At 35.8% G+C, this 17,180-nt stretch overlaps 1 protein-coding gene across 2 annotated transcripts in view; it reads right to left on the reverse strand.

Moving 5' to 3' along the window:
• pard3ba (par-3 family cell polarity regulator beta a) overlaps positions 1 to 17,180 on the reverse strand; it is a 164,400-nt gene that overhangs the window by 49,762 nt on the left and 97,458 nt on the right. For both annotated transcript variants that reach the window (XM_059553544.1, XM_059553545.1), the window contains exons 13-17: positions 14,219 to 14,348; positions 12,755 to 12,884; positions 12,178 to 12,284; positions 7,321 to 7,365; positions 1,935 to 2,150 (exon numbers count right to left, since the gene is read on the reverse strand). In XM_059553544.1, coding sequence (XP_059409527.1) covers positions 1,935 to 2,150; positions 7,321 to 7,365; positions 12,178 to 12,284; positions 12,755 to 12,884; positions 14,219 to 14,348 — 628 coding nt within the window. The remainder of the gene's footprint in view (positions 1 to 1,934; positions 2,151 to 7,320; positions 7,366 to 12,177; positions 12,285 to 12,754; positions 12,885 to 14,218; positions 14,349 to 17,180) is intronic.

Here is a 17,180-nt window from a genome sequence, read left to right on the forward strand (position 1 = left end):
ATATACTTTTCTTTTTGCAAAACATTTTTATTTTATTTTTATTTTATAACTTTACTCTAGGTGTGACCTGGCCTGAACATGTTTTGGTGTTATACACTCTCCTGTTGCATCGGCTGGTTTGTTACTAAGTTAATATCCACAGAACTCCATTCACCTCTGCTAAGGGTGCAGAAAGCTTTACATTAATTTGTGACCCCTTATAGGCTCTAATTGAATGCATCTCTGGCTTATGCTGAAGGTCTGTCTCTATTTCTCATTTAGAAGAGGTCTTTAGTGTCAATGAGGAAGAGCAGGGGTGATGCGTGCCCTTGAATGTGCTGACCTGTTCACACAAAAATCTGTGATACTTGTATTTGCTGATTCACTCCTCACTGGCTCACGAAGCTCAATGAGTCACAGAGAGTCAAATTCATCTCTCAAATGAGCTACTAAAAGTGAAGTAGCTTCACTGGCACCCAACCGTTCTGAGATATAGCTCTGAACTCTAAAAGACATTTAAAGTCAACATGAAACCGCTTTTGCAACCCATTTTACTTCCATAATGTGACATTTCTAAAAACTAAAACTTATACTATTATATATATATATATATATATATATATATATATATATATATATATATATATATATATATATATATATATATATATATATATATATATATATATATATACTTAAATATATATTTAAGTTGACTTTAGGGGACTCGTGGCCTAGTGGTTAGAGAGTTTGACTCCAAACCCTAGGGTTGTGGGTTCGAATCTCGGGCTGGCAATATGACGACTGAGGTGCCCTTGAGCAAGGCATCGAACCCCCAACTGCTCCCCGGGCGCCGCAGCATGAATGGCTGCCCACTGCTCCGGGTGTGTGTTCACAGTGTGTGTGTGTGTGTTCACTGCTGTGTGTGTACTTTGGATGGGTTAAATGCAGAGCACGAATTCTGAGTATGGGTCACCATACTTGGCTGAATTTCACATCACTTTCACTTTCACTTTAACTTTCATAATGCACCAGCATATATAATGAGGAAAAATAGATGTTAGCGTGTTTGATGAGAGTAATGAATGTGAAAGTCCCAGATGCACTACTGGCGAAGCGAGAAGCAGTGGTATGCAGTTGTAACTGTTAGCTCGTTTGCCAAAACTCATGTGTCTCGCTACTGTGCTCAGCAACATGCATTTACTGCTATGCAGCACATACACAATCATTAATGTACTTTGGCTGTGGTGAGCAATAACTGCAGAAAACTACTGAAGGTGTTCTGTTTAAATTACAACACGTTTATAGAATGACACTTACAATCAGTTATTAACAAATTAAATTCATAAATAGCTTAACTGAGTAAATTTATAAATGTATTAAAACTGTATTATAAAAAAAATATTGCATGTATACTTTAAATAAATACATAAGAATAAAATATTAATACATTAATTCATTATTCCAAAAAAAAAAATAAATAAATAAATAAAATAAATCAGACAAGGTAGAATTTGTACATTTAAATAAATACAAATAAATCATAATTATTTGTTATTTAATAAATATCATATGAACAAGTTATTTTAACATTAAAATCACATTATTATTATGTTTTGTTCTTTTGGTCTTGTCAAATAAAACTAACAAACAACTTTCTCACCAAAATAAAATATTTAAATTTAATTTAATTTAAAATGAACTACTGTTTTGGCAATTAACGGAAATAAAAATAAAATAAAAAGTACTTAAAATAACTAAATCTAAAACTTAACTAAAATACAAATACATAAAAACAAAACCTACTAAAATGAGAAAAGCACATAACCATTTACAAAATAAATGATAATAATAATTTCTAATAAATGTTTAACTATTTAATGTTGTATTTACATATTTGACCCTTTTTAAGTTATGTACCATTTCAATGGTTTTCAGTTTCTCTCTGAACTCACCGTCCTCTGGTTCAGAAGGCCCGTCGTAGGACTTGTCGATGGCGTGTCGGAAGCTGAGGTTGCATCCTCGGCCTCGCACCATTTGCGCGTGTGGACGATGGAAGGGCACCTCGTCCTTACCGACCTCCTCCATCGCTGTCTGGAGACTCTCCAGAGAACTGGACTTCTGCAGACCTAACCTGGGTCCCAGCGCCGTCCCGTTAGAAGAGAGGGGTTCTGAGACAGGGGCATGAAGGGGTGTCAGTGATGGGAGGATGGAGGATGGTAAGGAAAGATGAAGCTTTGAAAATCAGTGCAAGATCAGAAACAGTGTTTAGAGAGTCCTGCTGAAAAGACCAGCACCATCGAATATATTGAAATGGCACATTGGGACAAGAAGATTCCCACTGCTTTGAGCTGATCTTTTCAACAGGGTGGTCACAAATTGTTAATTGAAAATGCAACAGTTGTGTGGTGAGCTGAGCTGAAAGTCTAATGGATTTGGACTCATTCAAAAAACAGACGGAGATGAAATATGTTAAGACAGCTGTAGGACGAAGGGTGGATGATGAAACCTCAAGGTGAGGGTGAAAGAGCATCACGGAATAAATGAGGCGTTGCAAACGCAGACCAGACGTGCAGGAATACTAAACAGAAAAGTAGTGGTAGAAGTAGTCCAGGGGTGAGGAGCATTAAATGAAGCACTGAGAGACGAAGAACAACTGTGTTTCTGTAAGAAATGCAAACCACTGAGAACAATGACACCAGGAACAGGAGGAGAAGGTGAGGGATTACAACAAGCTCGAACAAGAGAAGAAAATGGAGGAATAGCACAGATAGAAGGGCTCCAAACACTGAAAGGGCAAGAGAAAGTAGAAAAAAAAATAGGAGTGCTTGGTGCTTGAAAGGTAAAAAGTTGCATGCAGGAAAGAGCACATCATGATTTAAATGGATGCTTCAGCCAAAAACTAAAACTCTGTCATTGTTTGCTCACTTTCATGTTGCTCCAATCAACACAAATAGAGAAGTTTTCACATTTCTCCTTTTATGTTTCTCAAATAAAAAAAAGGGGGTTTGGAAAGACATGAGGGTGAGTAAACGATGACAGAGTTTTCATGTTTGGCTCAAGTATCCCTTTAAGAAATACTTTTGTTCGCAAACCAGCAGTGAAAACTTGTATACAAAAGAATAAATCAATAATCCACTGACAGACACGTCATTTTACTACAACTAAATAGAGTTTCTAAGCACAAAACAAAGTTGAAATGTGGTAAAATTGCTGTAAACATTTAAGATCTAACCATCAGCAAACTCATAAAATGTTAATCTGTAACATAGCAAAAATTAAGAATGATGATGGCATAATGTTCGAGTCAGTATTAATGTGGCTCTATAATTATAAAGTGAAAGCTCAAATCTGTGGCATTTTTCATAAAAACCAATCTGGAACAAAACAAAAGAAAACAAATCCAGTTGAATGAAATGCTTATATACTAGATTTGTTATATACTTAGATGTTTTTGAAAAAAAGTCTCTTTTGTTCACTAAGACTGCATTTATTTAATCAAAAATACAGTAAAAATAGCAATATTGTAAAATATAAAAAATGTAAATAACTGTATGAATATATTTTAAAATGCAATTTATTCCTGTGATGCAAAGCTGAATTTTCAGCATCATTCCTCCATTCTTCAGTGTCACATGATCCTTCAGAAATCATTCTGATATACTAATTTGCTGCTCAAGAAACATTTCTGATTATTATCAGTGTTGAAAACAGTTGTGCTGCTTGATAATCTTTTTTAATATTATAAATGTCCTTACTGTCACTTTTAATCAATTGAATGCATCTTTTCTAAAAATGATAATTATTTATTCATTTTTTTAAATTGTGCTGACCCCAAACTATTGAACCATAGTGCATATACAATTTTAACTCAACGCAACGCAAATTTCACCTGTCTTCAGTCTCATAAATTTAAATAGTGACTAAATATGCAAAATAAACAAACTCTGCAATCCATGACCGTTCCTTGTTCTGGGATTTTATAATGCATAAATTAAGCAATGGATACATCTATTTCACTTCCATCAAATGCAGCTGTAATCGGAAGGATCTGAGCAGTGAAATGTTTCAGATGTAGTTTTCATTTCCACAGTGCTGCACACATGCATGCCGACACGCATAAACACACGACACAGATGGCCCTCTCAGGGACGCTTGCATAAATCAATCTAAACCAGCACAAAATGACTGCTCTCAACCTGAATCAACAGCAAACTAGACGAGCGAGAAGCAGAAACAGACCGAGAGAAACAACAGCGAGACGGGAAACTCATTTGAACTACTTCTTAGGAAATAAAACGGTAATTGGCGAAGTCTCTCCGGCAGACAGATACCTGTACGCTGCCATTATCACGAAAAGAGAAAATAATGAGACGAAGAGAAAAACAAACAAATCAGCAGCAGCAGCACTGCAGGGCCGAACGGTAACTGGCCGACTGCCATGAAGCTCCTGGAAGAAGAGGAAGAGAGATGAATTGGAGGATGTTGAACTGTGAACTAGAGCGCCGCAGAGCCCATGAGCAACACAGCCTCTATGAGTGGTCTTCATTTGGACGAGAGGGGCCACAGGAAAATGTAGGTGTGTTGAAGGGAAGCCAGCTAGAGAGAGAGAGCGCTGCCTCCAGCATCTTTCATCTATCCTCTTAATGGACATGTTCTTCTCTCCTGTGGACCGACACTCAGCTCTTCATTGTACCAACTACACACACAGACACACACACACACACACCTCGCTTTGTTTGCAAGAATGAGAGTTATACTTCATGATGTGTGCACAAAAACCAATGAAAGTAGTCGAAATGAAATCAAAACTGACCTGGTTTACTTTAAATCTTTTTATGCCTGTTACAACTGTGCACTTTAGAAACTGTGGTTGAAATCGCAGTTTAAGAACAACTAAATTGACCTTTGTACAAAAATCTATTCAGAGGTCAGTGACTGTTGAGCTTCTTCTGACAGCTTTTACCTCAATTAAAAAACATTCAACTTGGAAAATTATAAACCAGGAAAGATATATATTATATCTGCAAAATAAATAAATAAATAAATCCAGTTGAATGAAATGCTTATATACTAGTAATGAAACAAGGAATGGATATTACAAATCACACTATTTCATGCTATCAGCTATATGCTTTTACAATAAAATCCATCTAAAGCTTAATATGACCGTTAACAGCGAAGTGTTTTTGACTTGGTCTCTCAGAACACCTAAAACTCCCTTTATGGTGTCATTTAGTGGTCTGACAACCTCTTTCTCGTGAACTCTTTATAGAAATAAAGGATTATGACTTCCAGGATACAGTTTTCACAGGCAGTCATATGATTTGTGACTTAGCATAAAGGGAGTGCATCACATGAGTGCATGAGAGGTTGCTTAAGGTTAGGTGATGGATAAACTGCATAATAAATCATAACTAATTTTTTTATTAGGAAAAAATAACTAGAAAAGGACCTTAATCAATTAATTATTACTAAAACATTTAGTAGACACCAAAAAAATAAATAATAACAATAATAATAATAGGATCTGCATAATGCTGGACTAGATTGTGAATTTACAGGAAAAAATAAATACAACATTTACTGCAAAGCAGATGCAAGAAAAGAGCGAGGTCTTGGATTGCCGCAGTGGTTGGCTCGGCTGGCCCTAACTGGGGGTTTTTAGTCAGATTAAACTTAGAGCGGCCACGTCTTCAAGACCATCCTAATAATGAAATATGTCAGAGCATATAAAGGGGTCTGGCGTAGGTAGAGCGTGCCAGAGGGAAGAGAGAAAAATGAGTGCGTCAGCAGAACAGCCTGCAGCCTGTCAATATCTATCGGATCCCACATCTGTAAAACTACACTCCAATCAGCCTTCCATGTATTTAGCATTGTCCCCGACCCCTGAGAAGTATACAAAAGTATCATGTGAAGGCTATGCATGTAAATTGGCCTGTGTATGTTTTTAATGCATGCACATGCAGTGAGCACTACGGAATTCATTCTTGATTGTTTGCATGTGGTTTTAATTATGATGTAATTAATGACCCAGTACAGTAAATCTGTGGTCAGGTTTTGTACTATGTATATATAAGTCTATAAAATCCATAAAAATAAAAAAAAGTTATAAATATAAAATAAATAAAACTTCATGTATCACACTCTCTCTCTCTCTCTCTCTCTCTCTCTCTCTCTCTCTCTCATATATATATATATATATATATATATAATTTATATTTATAAATACAAAGTTTAAAATATTTATATTTTGTATAAAATATGTTTATAGTTTATATTTATTCATTTTATAGTTATAAAATAAAACCTTAAGCATCAATGAGATACTGTTACAGTTTGTATTGAAATTTGAAATGTTTTAAACATTTACATTTTCATTGTAAAGTGTTAGTAATTTTGTTTTTTTCTCGTCAGTAGTAGATGAGAAGTAGAGTGAGAGAGGTAAGAATTATTTTTTATTTCAGTTTTAGTTATTTTTTATTTGAAGTGTGTGTGTGTGTGGAGGGGTAGTTTCAGTTTTACTTTAGTTTTTTACTTTTAAAAAATATAAAGAATTGAATGTTACTAATCTCTAAAAAATTGTAAGTGTTTGTCATGACAATATGTTGCTTTAGCTGAAATTTCGATAAATTATTTATTTATTTAATATATATATATATATATATATACACATACACACACACACACACACACACACTTAGAAATGTATAGGTAGAGCATATTAAATATAAAATAAAAAGTCACTTTCAAAAATCTGTAGAGTAGTCTTTAAGGCTGAAAATGCTATATTATGATATTTATTTTTGTCTATTTACTGAAAACTAGATTTTAGTAACGTGTCTGTGGTCTTGTAGCGTGTGGTCACTGCTTTCACCGTGTCTGTCGGTTTCCTCCTCTAACTCAATCAATGCTTGCAGCAACTCACTCTCTCACCTCAACTGACAGGCTACAAATGGCCAACAGTCGCTCTCAGTTTATCTTCATTTGACTTGACTGAGACACAGCAACTGATCTGGAGTCAGATTACTGGCCTGTGAGTCAACTAACACACTGCTTTACAGATCACATGCTTGATCTTGGGCCAGCCTTGTAGCGCTTGACCATTAATGAGATGTTGGCTATTAAAGGAGTATGGTGGAACCGACGTTGCAAGGCTGATAAACTAAACAGCTTGGCAGAGCAATTGTTTACTTATTGTTTCTGAATAAAATTATTCCGGTGTAAAACTTTGCAGTCTTTTATCATATTTCAGTTGCTGCTGTTCATTAAAATAAAGCACATGTTAAGAGGGTGAGTATCTTTAATATGTGATGTGTGTGTGTGTGTTCAAGTTCTTACCGGGTCTCTGTTCTTGAATGGAGGCCATGTTACTCTCATCTGCCACTGAAACACACAAACGAAACATCCATCAGCTCCTCAAACACTCATTTGTGTTGCCAGACTGGATATAACTTCACAGCAGGCTCATGTTAACAAGTGTAATGTTTAAGTGTTGCTGTAATGCTTTTAAAACACTTGCATGCATTTAGGCTTCTATTGTAAGTTCATTTTAAGATGACTTTAGCATCCAGATATCTACTACCATGCAGAGAAAAGCAGCTTAAATTAGTCTAAGCTGATCTTAGTTTGGTCTTCTAAAAAAGTCAAGCTGGTTTAGATGATCTCCTAGTCTGACCAGTAGACCACCTAAGACCATCTTATACATTAGGGTATAAGCCACAAAACATCAAGAGAAAGTTCCAACAAAAATACAAATGCTGTCATCATTTACTCACTCTCAAGTTTTTCCAAAACTGTATCAGTTTCTTTCTTCTGTTGAACACAAAATAAGATATTCTGAAGAATGATGGTAACCAAACAGTTGATGGTACCCACTGACTTTCTTTAAGGGGAAAAACTACTATGGAAGTCAATGGCTACCAGTATCTGTTTGGCTACCAGCTTTCTTTTCAAAATATCTTCTTTTCTGTTGAATAGAAGAATTTTTTTTATAAAGGTTTAGAAAAAACATGAGGGTAAGTAAATTATGACAAAATGGGTTGACAATCCTTTCAGTTTTGATTTTTTAAAACTTATATTATAGTTAGGATTATATTTAGCTTGGAATAAATAAGCAATTATAATGCATTTGAGTCCTTGCATGATTTATAATGTCTTTAAAACCGAACCTTTATAATAAACAGAACTGCACTGACAAAATAATGCTTTGGATTTGTAGAGATCTCTTTAACTCAAGCTTTTTCCACATGTGACCTGATGTATGGATCTAGCTCCATCTCTCTCTCCTCCTGCAAGTAGCCACACTTGGTTTTAATTATGAACGGCTGTGGAGGGCCAGTTACGCTTCTGTACAGCTGAAAAAATCTGTGGTTTGCCTAAACACACACAAGTACACACTTACAAGCACAGACACACTTGAACAGCTCGTCTTACACTGAGCACAGTCTGCACACATAGCAAAATTCACAAAGAAAATATATTATATAAACACACACTATTTTACTGTATATATTTTTTATAAAAAAATACAGCAAAAATGGTAATTTTGTAAAATATTGTAAGAATTTAAAATTTTTGGATTTTAAAAGTTTTTTTTATACATATTGGATAACTGAAAATGGCATTTATTCCTTTTTTTTATACTGTGGTGTCACATGATCCTTCAGAAATCCTTTTAATAAGCTGATATGCTGCTTAAGAAATATTTCATATAATTATTAATGTTGAAAACAGTTGTGCTGCTTAATATTTTTGTGTAAGGTATTTTTGGGATTCTTTTATAAATAGAAAGTTAAAAAGAACAGCGTTTATTTTAAAAATAATATATATATATATATATATATAATATATATAATTTATTTATTTATTTATTTACTGACCCAACATTTACTGTGTCCTTTTTAATACTTAAAAAAAATCTAATGCATCTTTTTTTTTTTTTTTTTTATATTATATTATTTAAAATCCCATGCTAGGTGTACGGTGTTAACCTAATTGAGACTTGTTATAGCACTTATATATCATCGCTCTTTTTGTTGGTTTTAAATGTTTTAAGATTGCTCAGAATTTTCTTCTGAAAAAAAAAAAAAAAAAGATTTTTGCAATGCATATGAGCAACTACATCTATGAAAACCACGATGACACATCTAAGACATTTAAAGCAGCAACCCATAGAGGAAAACAAGGATTTATTACTGTGTGTGGGCCTGAGTGTGAGTGGTGAAAATGAGAAAGTGTGTCTCTGCGTCTGAGAGAGAGACTAATCCGCACAAACAGGATTGAGCAGTGAAGAGCAGCTGCTGCCACAGGCATTGCACCATGGGATACAATAATGGGGTTTCATTACACTGCAATTTCTCTTAAATAAGCCTTTTCATCTTTTATGAGCTCAATTTCCCCAGCAGAGAAATAACACTGGAAGAGAGGCTTGTGTAGGTTCACACACGTACATATGGACACGTATGTGAGAACGGGGGGGGGGAGGCTAGGTACAGAAGAGTAAAAAAGGGGGAAAAAAATATTTTGGCACTGAATGCTTGACAGCGCCTACAAATTAGGATTATCCACACTCAACAAAACACAGGCACAATGTCACACTCATGCATGCAGAAACACACACGCAAATATCACACACACACTTGAAGGAGTGCAAAAACATCCTTCATGATTGCATTATACTCATATTAATGCCGTTCACGGTGTTTGGCAAGTCAAGCAGCACTATTATTATTCCTCAAACTCAGGATAACACATTCAAGCAAACCACACAGAACAACGTGGCAACCAGCAAGAACGCCCTAGCAACCACCCAGAGCAACCTAGCAACAATGAACACACTAGAAACCACACTGAACACCCAAGCAACCACTTTAAACACCCTAGTTACCAGCCACAACACCCTTGCAAAAATTACCACCCTGGAAACCAGCCAGAACAGACTAGAAACCATGATGAACGCCCAAGCAGCAACCCTAAACATCCAAACAACCACCCCAAACACCATATCAACAATGAACACCCTAGAAACAACTCTGAACTTCATGAAAAATGCCATAGAAACACCCAACACTATACACAAACATTCAGAATACCTATAAAAGACACCCAGAACCACTTAACAATACATGCTAGCAACAACCCTGAACATCCCAGCAAAACCTAAAACCCTAGCAACATGCAAAATGGACTAACAGCCTCCCAAAATACCAAAGCATTATCTTAACAACCATCCAAGCAACATACAAAATGCCCTAGACAACACACAAAACAAAGCAACATCAAAAACATCCTAGCAACCTTACATAATGCCCTACCAAAAACCTTGAAAACCCTAGAAACAACCGAAACACCCTAACAACATGCAGTAAATGAAGCACTGATACCAGCCAAAACAGCACAGCATTTCCCAGAATGCCCTAGCAACATGCAGTACACCCTAGCAACCACACGGACACCCTAGAAACCAGTCAGTAAACTTAGCAACTGTTTGCCAATGTTCTGGAAACCACTCAGAACACTTTAGCGATGCATGTGTTTTTTTATTTTACTAAAATGTTAAGGAGAAAAATAAAAATCTAGTTCTACATATTCTGATAAAACCACATTTGGCTCGAGTGTTGCACTTCTGCATAAATGTAATGGTAAATGGCTTAAAAGCAATCACCAAATGAAAATTAAGAGCATTTTCACCTGAACGCCTGCCCAGAAAAACACATACAGCTGCTAATGATGCGACTGGCAGAATAAAGCTCGTTCAGAGAGACTTGAGCAGAGCCAAAACTCTGAACTCCAAACACTAGCCTCCAGAACTCCAGCCAAACCTCTCCTAGGGACCACGCTTGACTGAGAAAAACCTTTGTCTTTCAACGTTTCGCAATATCACAAAGGAAAACATTAGCCAGACTGAAATTATGCGCCTTGAGGATAAGAAAAGTGGACCCTTGGGTGATGGATAGATTACTTTAAAGGTTTGTAGAATGTTTGTAAATGAAGATGAATAAATATGTTGGCTATTTTTGTATTTGGATATAAATGACCTGTATTACGCTAACAGCGGTTAATGCTAGAATAAATATCTGAAATTGCTCCCACCTTAGTTATGACCCTGAGTCACATTAGTTATGACCCTGAGTGGAAATCCATAACCCAAAAACCCTCCAAAAACAATCACTTTGATGGAAATCTTTGCTGAAACTTGCATACATCATACAGCTTTGTAAGTTAAGCCTCAAAACAGAACATTTTAAGTAATTTAGTTTAAGCAAAATGTCTGTCGGTCTGTCTATCCATCTATCTATTCATCCAATTTATAAAAGTCAAAAAATAGAAATACTTATAGCGGATTACAAATGCTAATGCCTTTTTAACAGTATTTTTTTTTTTTGACGTATATTTATTTATCTTAATGTACAAATTTATCAAAAATAAAAGACGACAAAAAAAATGAAAAAGGGCAAAAAGAAACACTAACTGAACCACAGGCCACAAGGCCTATACAGAAAAATTTAAAGAGTAACTTAAAGAACAAAGAAAAAAAAGTGAGAGCGAGAGATAAAGAAATAAATAGAGGGGAAAAGGTCTGGATGGGGGATAAAAGATGGCAGCAAAGCATGACACTATGAGATGTGTGTAATGAAAACCAATCAGCTTTCAGCAGTGAGGAGATTAGCACAGTGGCAGTGGAGCTGAAGCCAATACTCCACCCTAATGAAATGTAATTGGAAACGGGCGAAAACTTCCCATTGTGGAGCACTGAAATATCCCTCATGTTTCTGAAGGTGGTGGAAAAGAGAGAGGACAAGTTACCGGGGTCATCCGTGGCTAATACTGGGAAGTGTGTAGCTATAGTGCTTTATTTTGCACTGAAGGCAATCGGTTTCCCCTGTGTTCAGATAAAAAGACCAAAATCTTCAAGTCTTCTAGGTCTCAGTATAACCTTTAATCTTTGTCTACAAGGCTTTAGCACAAAATATTTAACCTCAAAAACCTGCGTCTTATTAACTAACCACCCACAGTCCAAGTTAACTAAGCATTAAATGCACTGAAATCACATTGCTTTGTATTTAAATTAAGTCTTTACAGTCCCAATATAACTGGTTCAAACTTAAAATCTAGTCCACAAGATGTAGTTTATTTTATCTGGAGATTATTTTGTAGGTAGTTTCTGGTAAATGTGGTGTATGTGTGTTTCCATACCTAAATCCATGCTCTTGGAGGACTTGTTGGTAGGGTAATCTGGGACTTTCTGTCGTTGAGGGTATGGTTGGTTGGTGGGTTTGTAGGAAACGGGCTCCATTTCAGCCCTACAAGACACATATAACACAAAGTCAGTTTGGTTGATCAAATATATCAAAGAAATCGCAGAAATGCAACACTATTCAAGCATATATGCTATATACTATAAGAATAAAAACACACACACTACCTCAAAAATGTTTGGGAGTAAAATATTTTATATTCACCAAAGCTGCATTTATATGCTCAAAAATACAGAAATATATTATTACAATTTACAAGTTTTCTTTTATAATATACTTTAAAATCCAATTTATTGATGCAAAATAGAATAGTTGATAGTACAACTAGATAATGCCATAAAAAAATCTTCTTGATGGTCTCATTGTTTTCAAATCTTTGAAATAAGGCTTCAGGATTAAATACTGAGCACTGATCAAAGTACTAGATTATTTGCTTTCACAATAAGAGCACTTAAAGAAAACCAATGAACCGTGGCTGCTATCCCCGACTTTACTCTTTGAGCACTATAACTAACCGATTCTGTTGGTGTTTGTGTGGAGGGTTTGTTTCCAGACGGTTCAGATCAGAAGGTGGAGGGGGGAAATCATCTTCATCGTAATCTTCCTCCGGCAGTTCCTGTGGTCCACCAGGGGGTTTGTAAGAAGCTGTTTTGGATATATGAGTTTTAATGTTATATACTAATATTAAAACTGATGTTTATTACACAAAGCCATTGTATGGCTTCAGAAAACAAGCTTAACTTTCTAAGTTATCTTCTATTGTATAGGCGTTTCATTGAGAAACAGAAAGTCATACAGGTTTGAAATGACATGAAAGCAAGTTATTCCTCCTATAATGAAAAATAAGACACACTTGGCCATGTTCACTGAGATTTGAATCATCTAACATGTGAGAAATAGATTAAGACCTTCTCAATGACCACATAACGTTCTGAACAATGTTAGCAGCACTAGTCTGAAATACCTCTATTACGACTCAATTTTCTGCACTACTGTCCCCGTTCCTTCAACCATTTAGCCATCTATTGTAAAGCGGGTCCAGAATGACTGTGTCATATACAGTATATGCAGTGACATGAAATATTTATGCTGGTGCTAGCAAAAACATGCTATTAAAACAACACTTCATTAAAAATCATCAAAATGACACTTTGGTGTTAGAATTTTTTCAGATTTTACCAAATCTAACGGCAGCGAGTGTGGAAAGCAATCTGAATTTAAAATGAGGCTTGTGTAAATATCACATACCTCTTTGTGCGACTAAAGTACAGTCACATGCTTTGACGGACAAGAGACGCTAATCAGTAAACAATGGTTTCCCAAAAACACGGAAACAGCCTTTTGTGTTGGCACGGGCAAATCTCTGGAGAACGGCAGGAAAGAATAGTGTGAATTTAAAACAGTTTGTTATCCGTTCTCAAGCGCTCGGCACAATTGCGAATATGCTAATAAGCCCCACTTAGAATCCATTTCATCAGCTTAATGATTTCAAGGTCAGGCCGTGTTGCATAAAAGTGAAAGAGAACGTAGCAAAAATATCGTCATTGGCTTTTTCATCCGTATTGATGAGATGGGCAGATTTCCAACTTGTAGAAGTTGAAAAAGCTAATGGAAGTGGCAGAGAAAATGAACTCATTTCATTCCCTTATAGAGAAGCAAAGCACTCTTCACATGGTGTTGATGATGAACGCATGCTTTCTTTCTTTTTTGGAGCACTGATCAATTTCATTTGTTGCTTTAACAGTGAGAGAATTTAGATGAAATCACTTGACATTATATAAAAGCAATTACTTGGTGTGCATTTAGAATGTAGTCAACAAGTTAAGATGGATTCACACAGAACGTGATTTGGCGACCACCAGTGGAATCTGCCACATGATCCAATTGAATTCTGGAGCTGACTATGAAGCAGGAATTAATAGCACAGCAACTTTAAGTCACAACCTAAAGCAGCTGAATCAGTGGCAGTGTGTACTTACCAGGAGCAGCCTCGTACATGCGGTTGTTTGCTGTGGATGGTGGTGCCGAACCGTTGGTGTGGTTGCTGTTTGGATGAAGATGAACAGGAGAGTCGTTTCTGGTGACAGCTTGACTGCTTTCTTGATTTTCCTTAAATATAGGGCAAAAAAAATAGAGAAGTATTTTAGTGACCATAAAAAGCAACAAAACATTGATCTGGAAGATGCTGATGGGGGGGGGGGGGTGTCTAAACCAATTTGGATATTTTAAAAGCAAGTTGCTCAACAGGATGCCAACATTAGGAATATTTGCCATGCAGGACAGAAAACAAGGTTAGGGACAATGAAGTACACCCCAAAATTATAATTCTCTTGGGACTTGCTTACCCTCGACCTTTATTTTGCATGTCCACTCTTTCATGAGGCACATATAGAAATTTACATTCAAGTGTATTCAAACATAGTAACATAGTAGTTTAAAGACTACTACTGTTGTCAAAAGTGGTGAAACGCATCTTGATGCTTCGTATCTGAATGCAAGCAACAAACACAACCATTTCATGTAAGAAATTCATAGTTGTGTTAAGCAAGGATGTAGGGCTGTAGCTATCAAATATTTTAGTAATCGAGTATTCTACCAAAAATTCCATCGATTAATCAAGTAATCGGATAAAATGTGTTTTTGCTTAATTAAAGTGCAATATTAATTATGCAAGACAAAATAAGACTCCTGGGTCTCTTAAAATTAACAATTAAGTTTCCTTTTTTAGAAAAAAAATTTTTTTTATTTATTAAAAGCATAGAATGCAATGTATACATCAAAAATAAACATTTAATTATTACCCATTGTTTCTCTGTCTGTACTTGCACTGTGAACAATGACAATAAAATTGACAGATGAATTAAGTGCATTTAAGTGCCATTCAGTTGGGGTTTTAAATAAAGCATTTTCTGAGATGCACATTAAACATTAAACACATAAAACATTAATTTAATTTTCTTTTAATTATTGAAAATTGTACTTTACTTTTCGGTAAACAAAGGGGATTTACTATTAAAAATAAAACATGGAAGAAATGTTGTGTGATTAAACCTTAAAAAAAAATGTGTGATTTTTTTTTTTTTAGTAGTAGTAGGTTATGTACATTCTGCTGAACAATAATCTTAAACCAGACTTTTATTTTGACGGGTTGACGCGCACTTCAGTTTGTGTGATAAAGGAACTTGCACTTCTGCTCCATTCCTTAACAGAGACACGCAGAACATGCAGGATTCATATTTAAATAGACTGTTGCGGCTTAATATTTACAGATACGAGTCCATATCGTGATTTGATGTAAGTGCAATGACCTATTTTTGATTAATTCATTCAAAATTTGGCAAATTCCGTGCCATTCCACATTAAACTGTAAAATCCATTTTTATGACTGGATTCCACAATTCCCTCCGCGTTTTCTGCATCGTGGAAATCATAGGGCCCTAGTTGTGGTATGCCAGCTCTATCTTGTTCTCTTTACGTTTGCCCGTGCCCTCAAATCAAAACACCGCTAACTCTTGCAGTATGCGACTTCAGACGCAGCGCTTGTGTCTCCTTCCACTTTGTGGGTGACGTAAACGCGTTGTGTCACATTAAAAAAAATAATTGTGAAAGAACCTGACGTGAGATTTAAAATAAATTAAAAGAGGCTTCGAAGCAGAGGAATTTGCTTCGATCATTTTTTGTAATCGAGTTACTCGAGGAATCGTTTCAGCCCTACAAGGATGCACTAAATGACAGTAGGCTAGTTTCCCTTCAAATTGCGCAAACTGAAATTGCGAAGTGAAAATATTCCTGATGGAAAAGCGTCAATTTTGCAAAAATGCTAATATATTGCAAAAAATTTCTAGACTCACATGAGGTGGTTTTTCAGGCAAAGCGAAAAGGGAATAATTAGCTGAACTGAAATGGAAACGATTTTTTCCCCCCGCATTTACAGGTCACATGGCGTATGTTAAAAGTCATATGATCATTCTTCAATGTACCACTTCATAAGTGGCTGTGCTTCAGTATAAAGGGGCTTTCCCTATCATTAATGCTTAGACAAATTAGCTGTGGCTCTGATACGGCCATTGAAGCTGATTGCGGCCACTCAATACTCGTGTTTATGTTTTAATACAGTCAATGGTTTATTCCAGGTGTGCCTTACACGTTTCAGAAGTGGCTCTCTTTGCTGCTTCTGTAAAGATATACGCCTCTTTTTAATAAATACAGCCAAAATCTGTTGCCATGACTTATCGCGAGAGGCAAAAGGTTACGTTTTAGTCACATAACATTGGTTAATGGAAACGCCGTCATTTCGCAACAAATTTGTAATGTAAACAAGCCTAGTAAAGACATGTGTAACGTTTAAAAATACAGCTTATCCATTTCAAACAAATACGGTTTCTATTAAATCAAAGAATCTTGAAAAAAGAAAATCACGGTTTTTACCAAAGTATGATGTTACATAACTATATATTCAAGTAGTTAACTTGAAAATTGTAATAATATTTCACAAGAATTTTTTTTGGGGGGGGGGGGGGTGCAACTGTGCATGTTTTAGAAGGAAAACTGTAGATACTAAAAGAGAAAAATAAATTCTTTGAGAGAACAGAATACATTGGGGGAAAATATGTTGAACTCGAACTGTAAATGGATAAAAGCAACCATATGACAGAAATTTTCATAAGCCAAAGGCAATCCCGTCAGACAGTACTAGTCAAGACAGATACGGAAACATGTGTCAGTGTGAAGACGTGAGGCCACAGAATTATGCATCCTGATGGATTCTTCTCAGAAGACAAAGAAGCTACAGCTGTCACCGTATGGGCATCTACAACCCAGAGGAGGAACACCGTAGACTTTATACTGTCATACAAACCACATGCTACACACAAACACGCTACTCGTGGCAACAATAAGCCCAGACTGACTGGATGGACATGAAACGTATTAGGATATCAC

Source organism: Carassius carassius, chromosome 7 (genome assembly GCF_963082965.1).
Source record: "Carassius carassius chromosome 7, fCarCar2.1, whole genome shotgun sequence".
Lineage (NCBI taxonomy): Eukaryota > Metazoa > Chordata > Actinopteri > Cypriniformes > Cyprinidae > Carassius > Carassius carassius.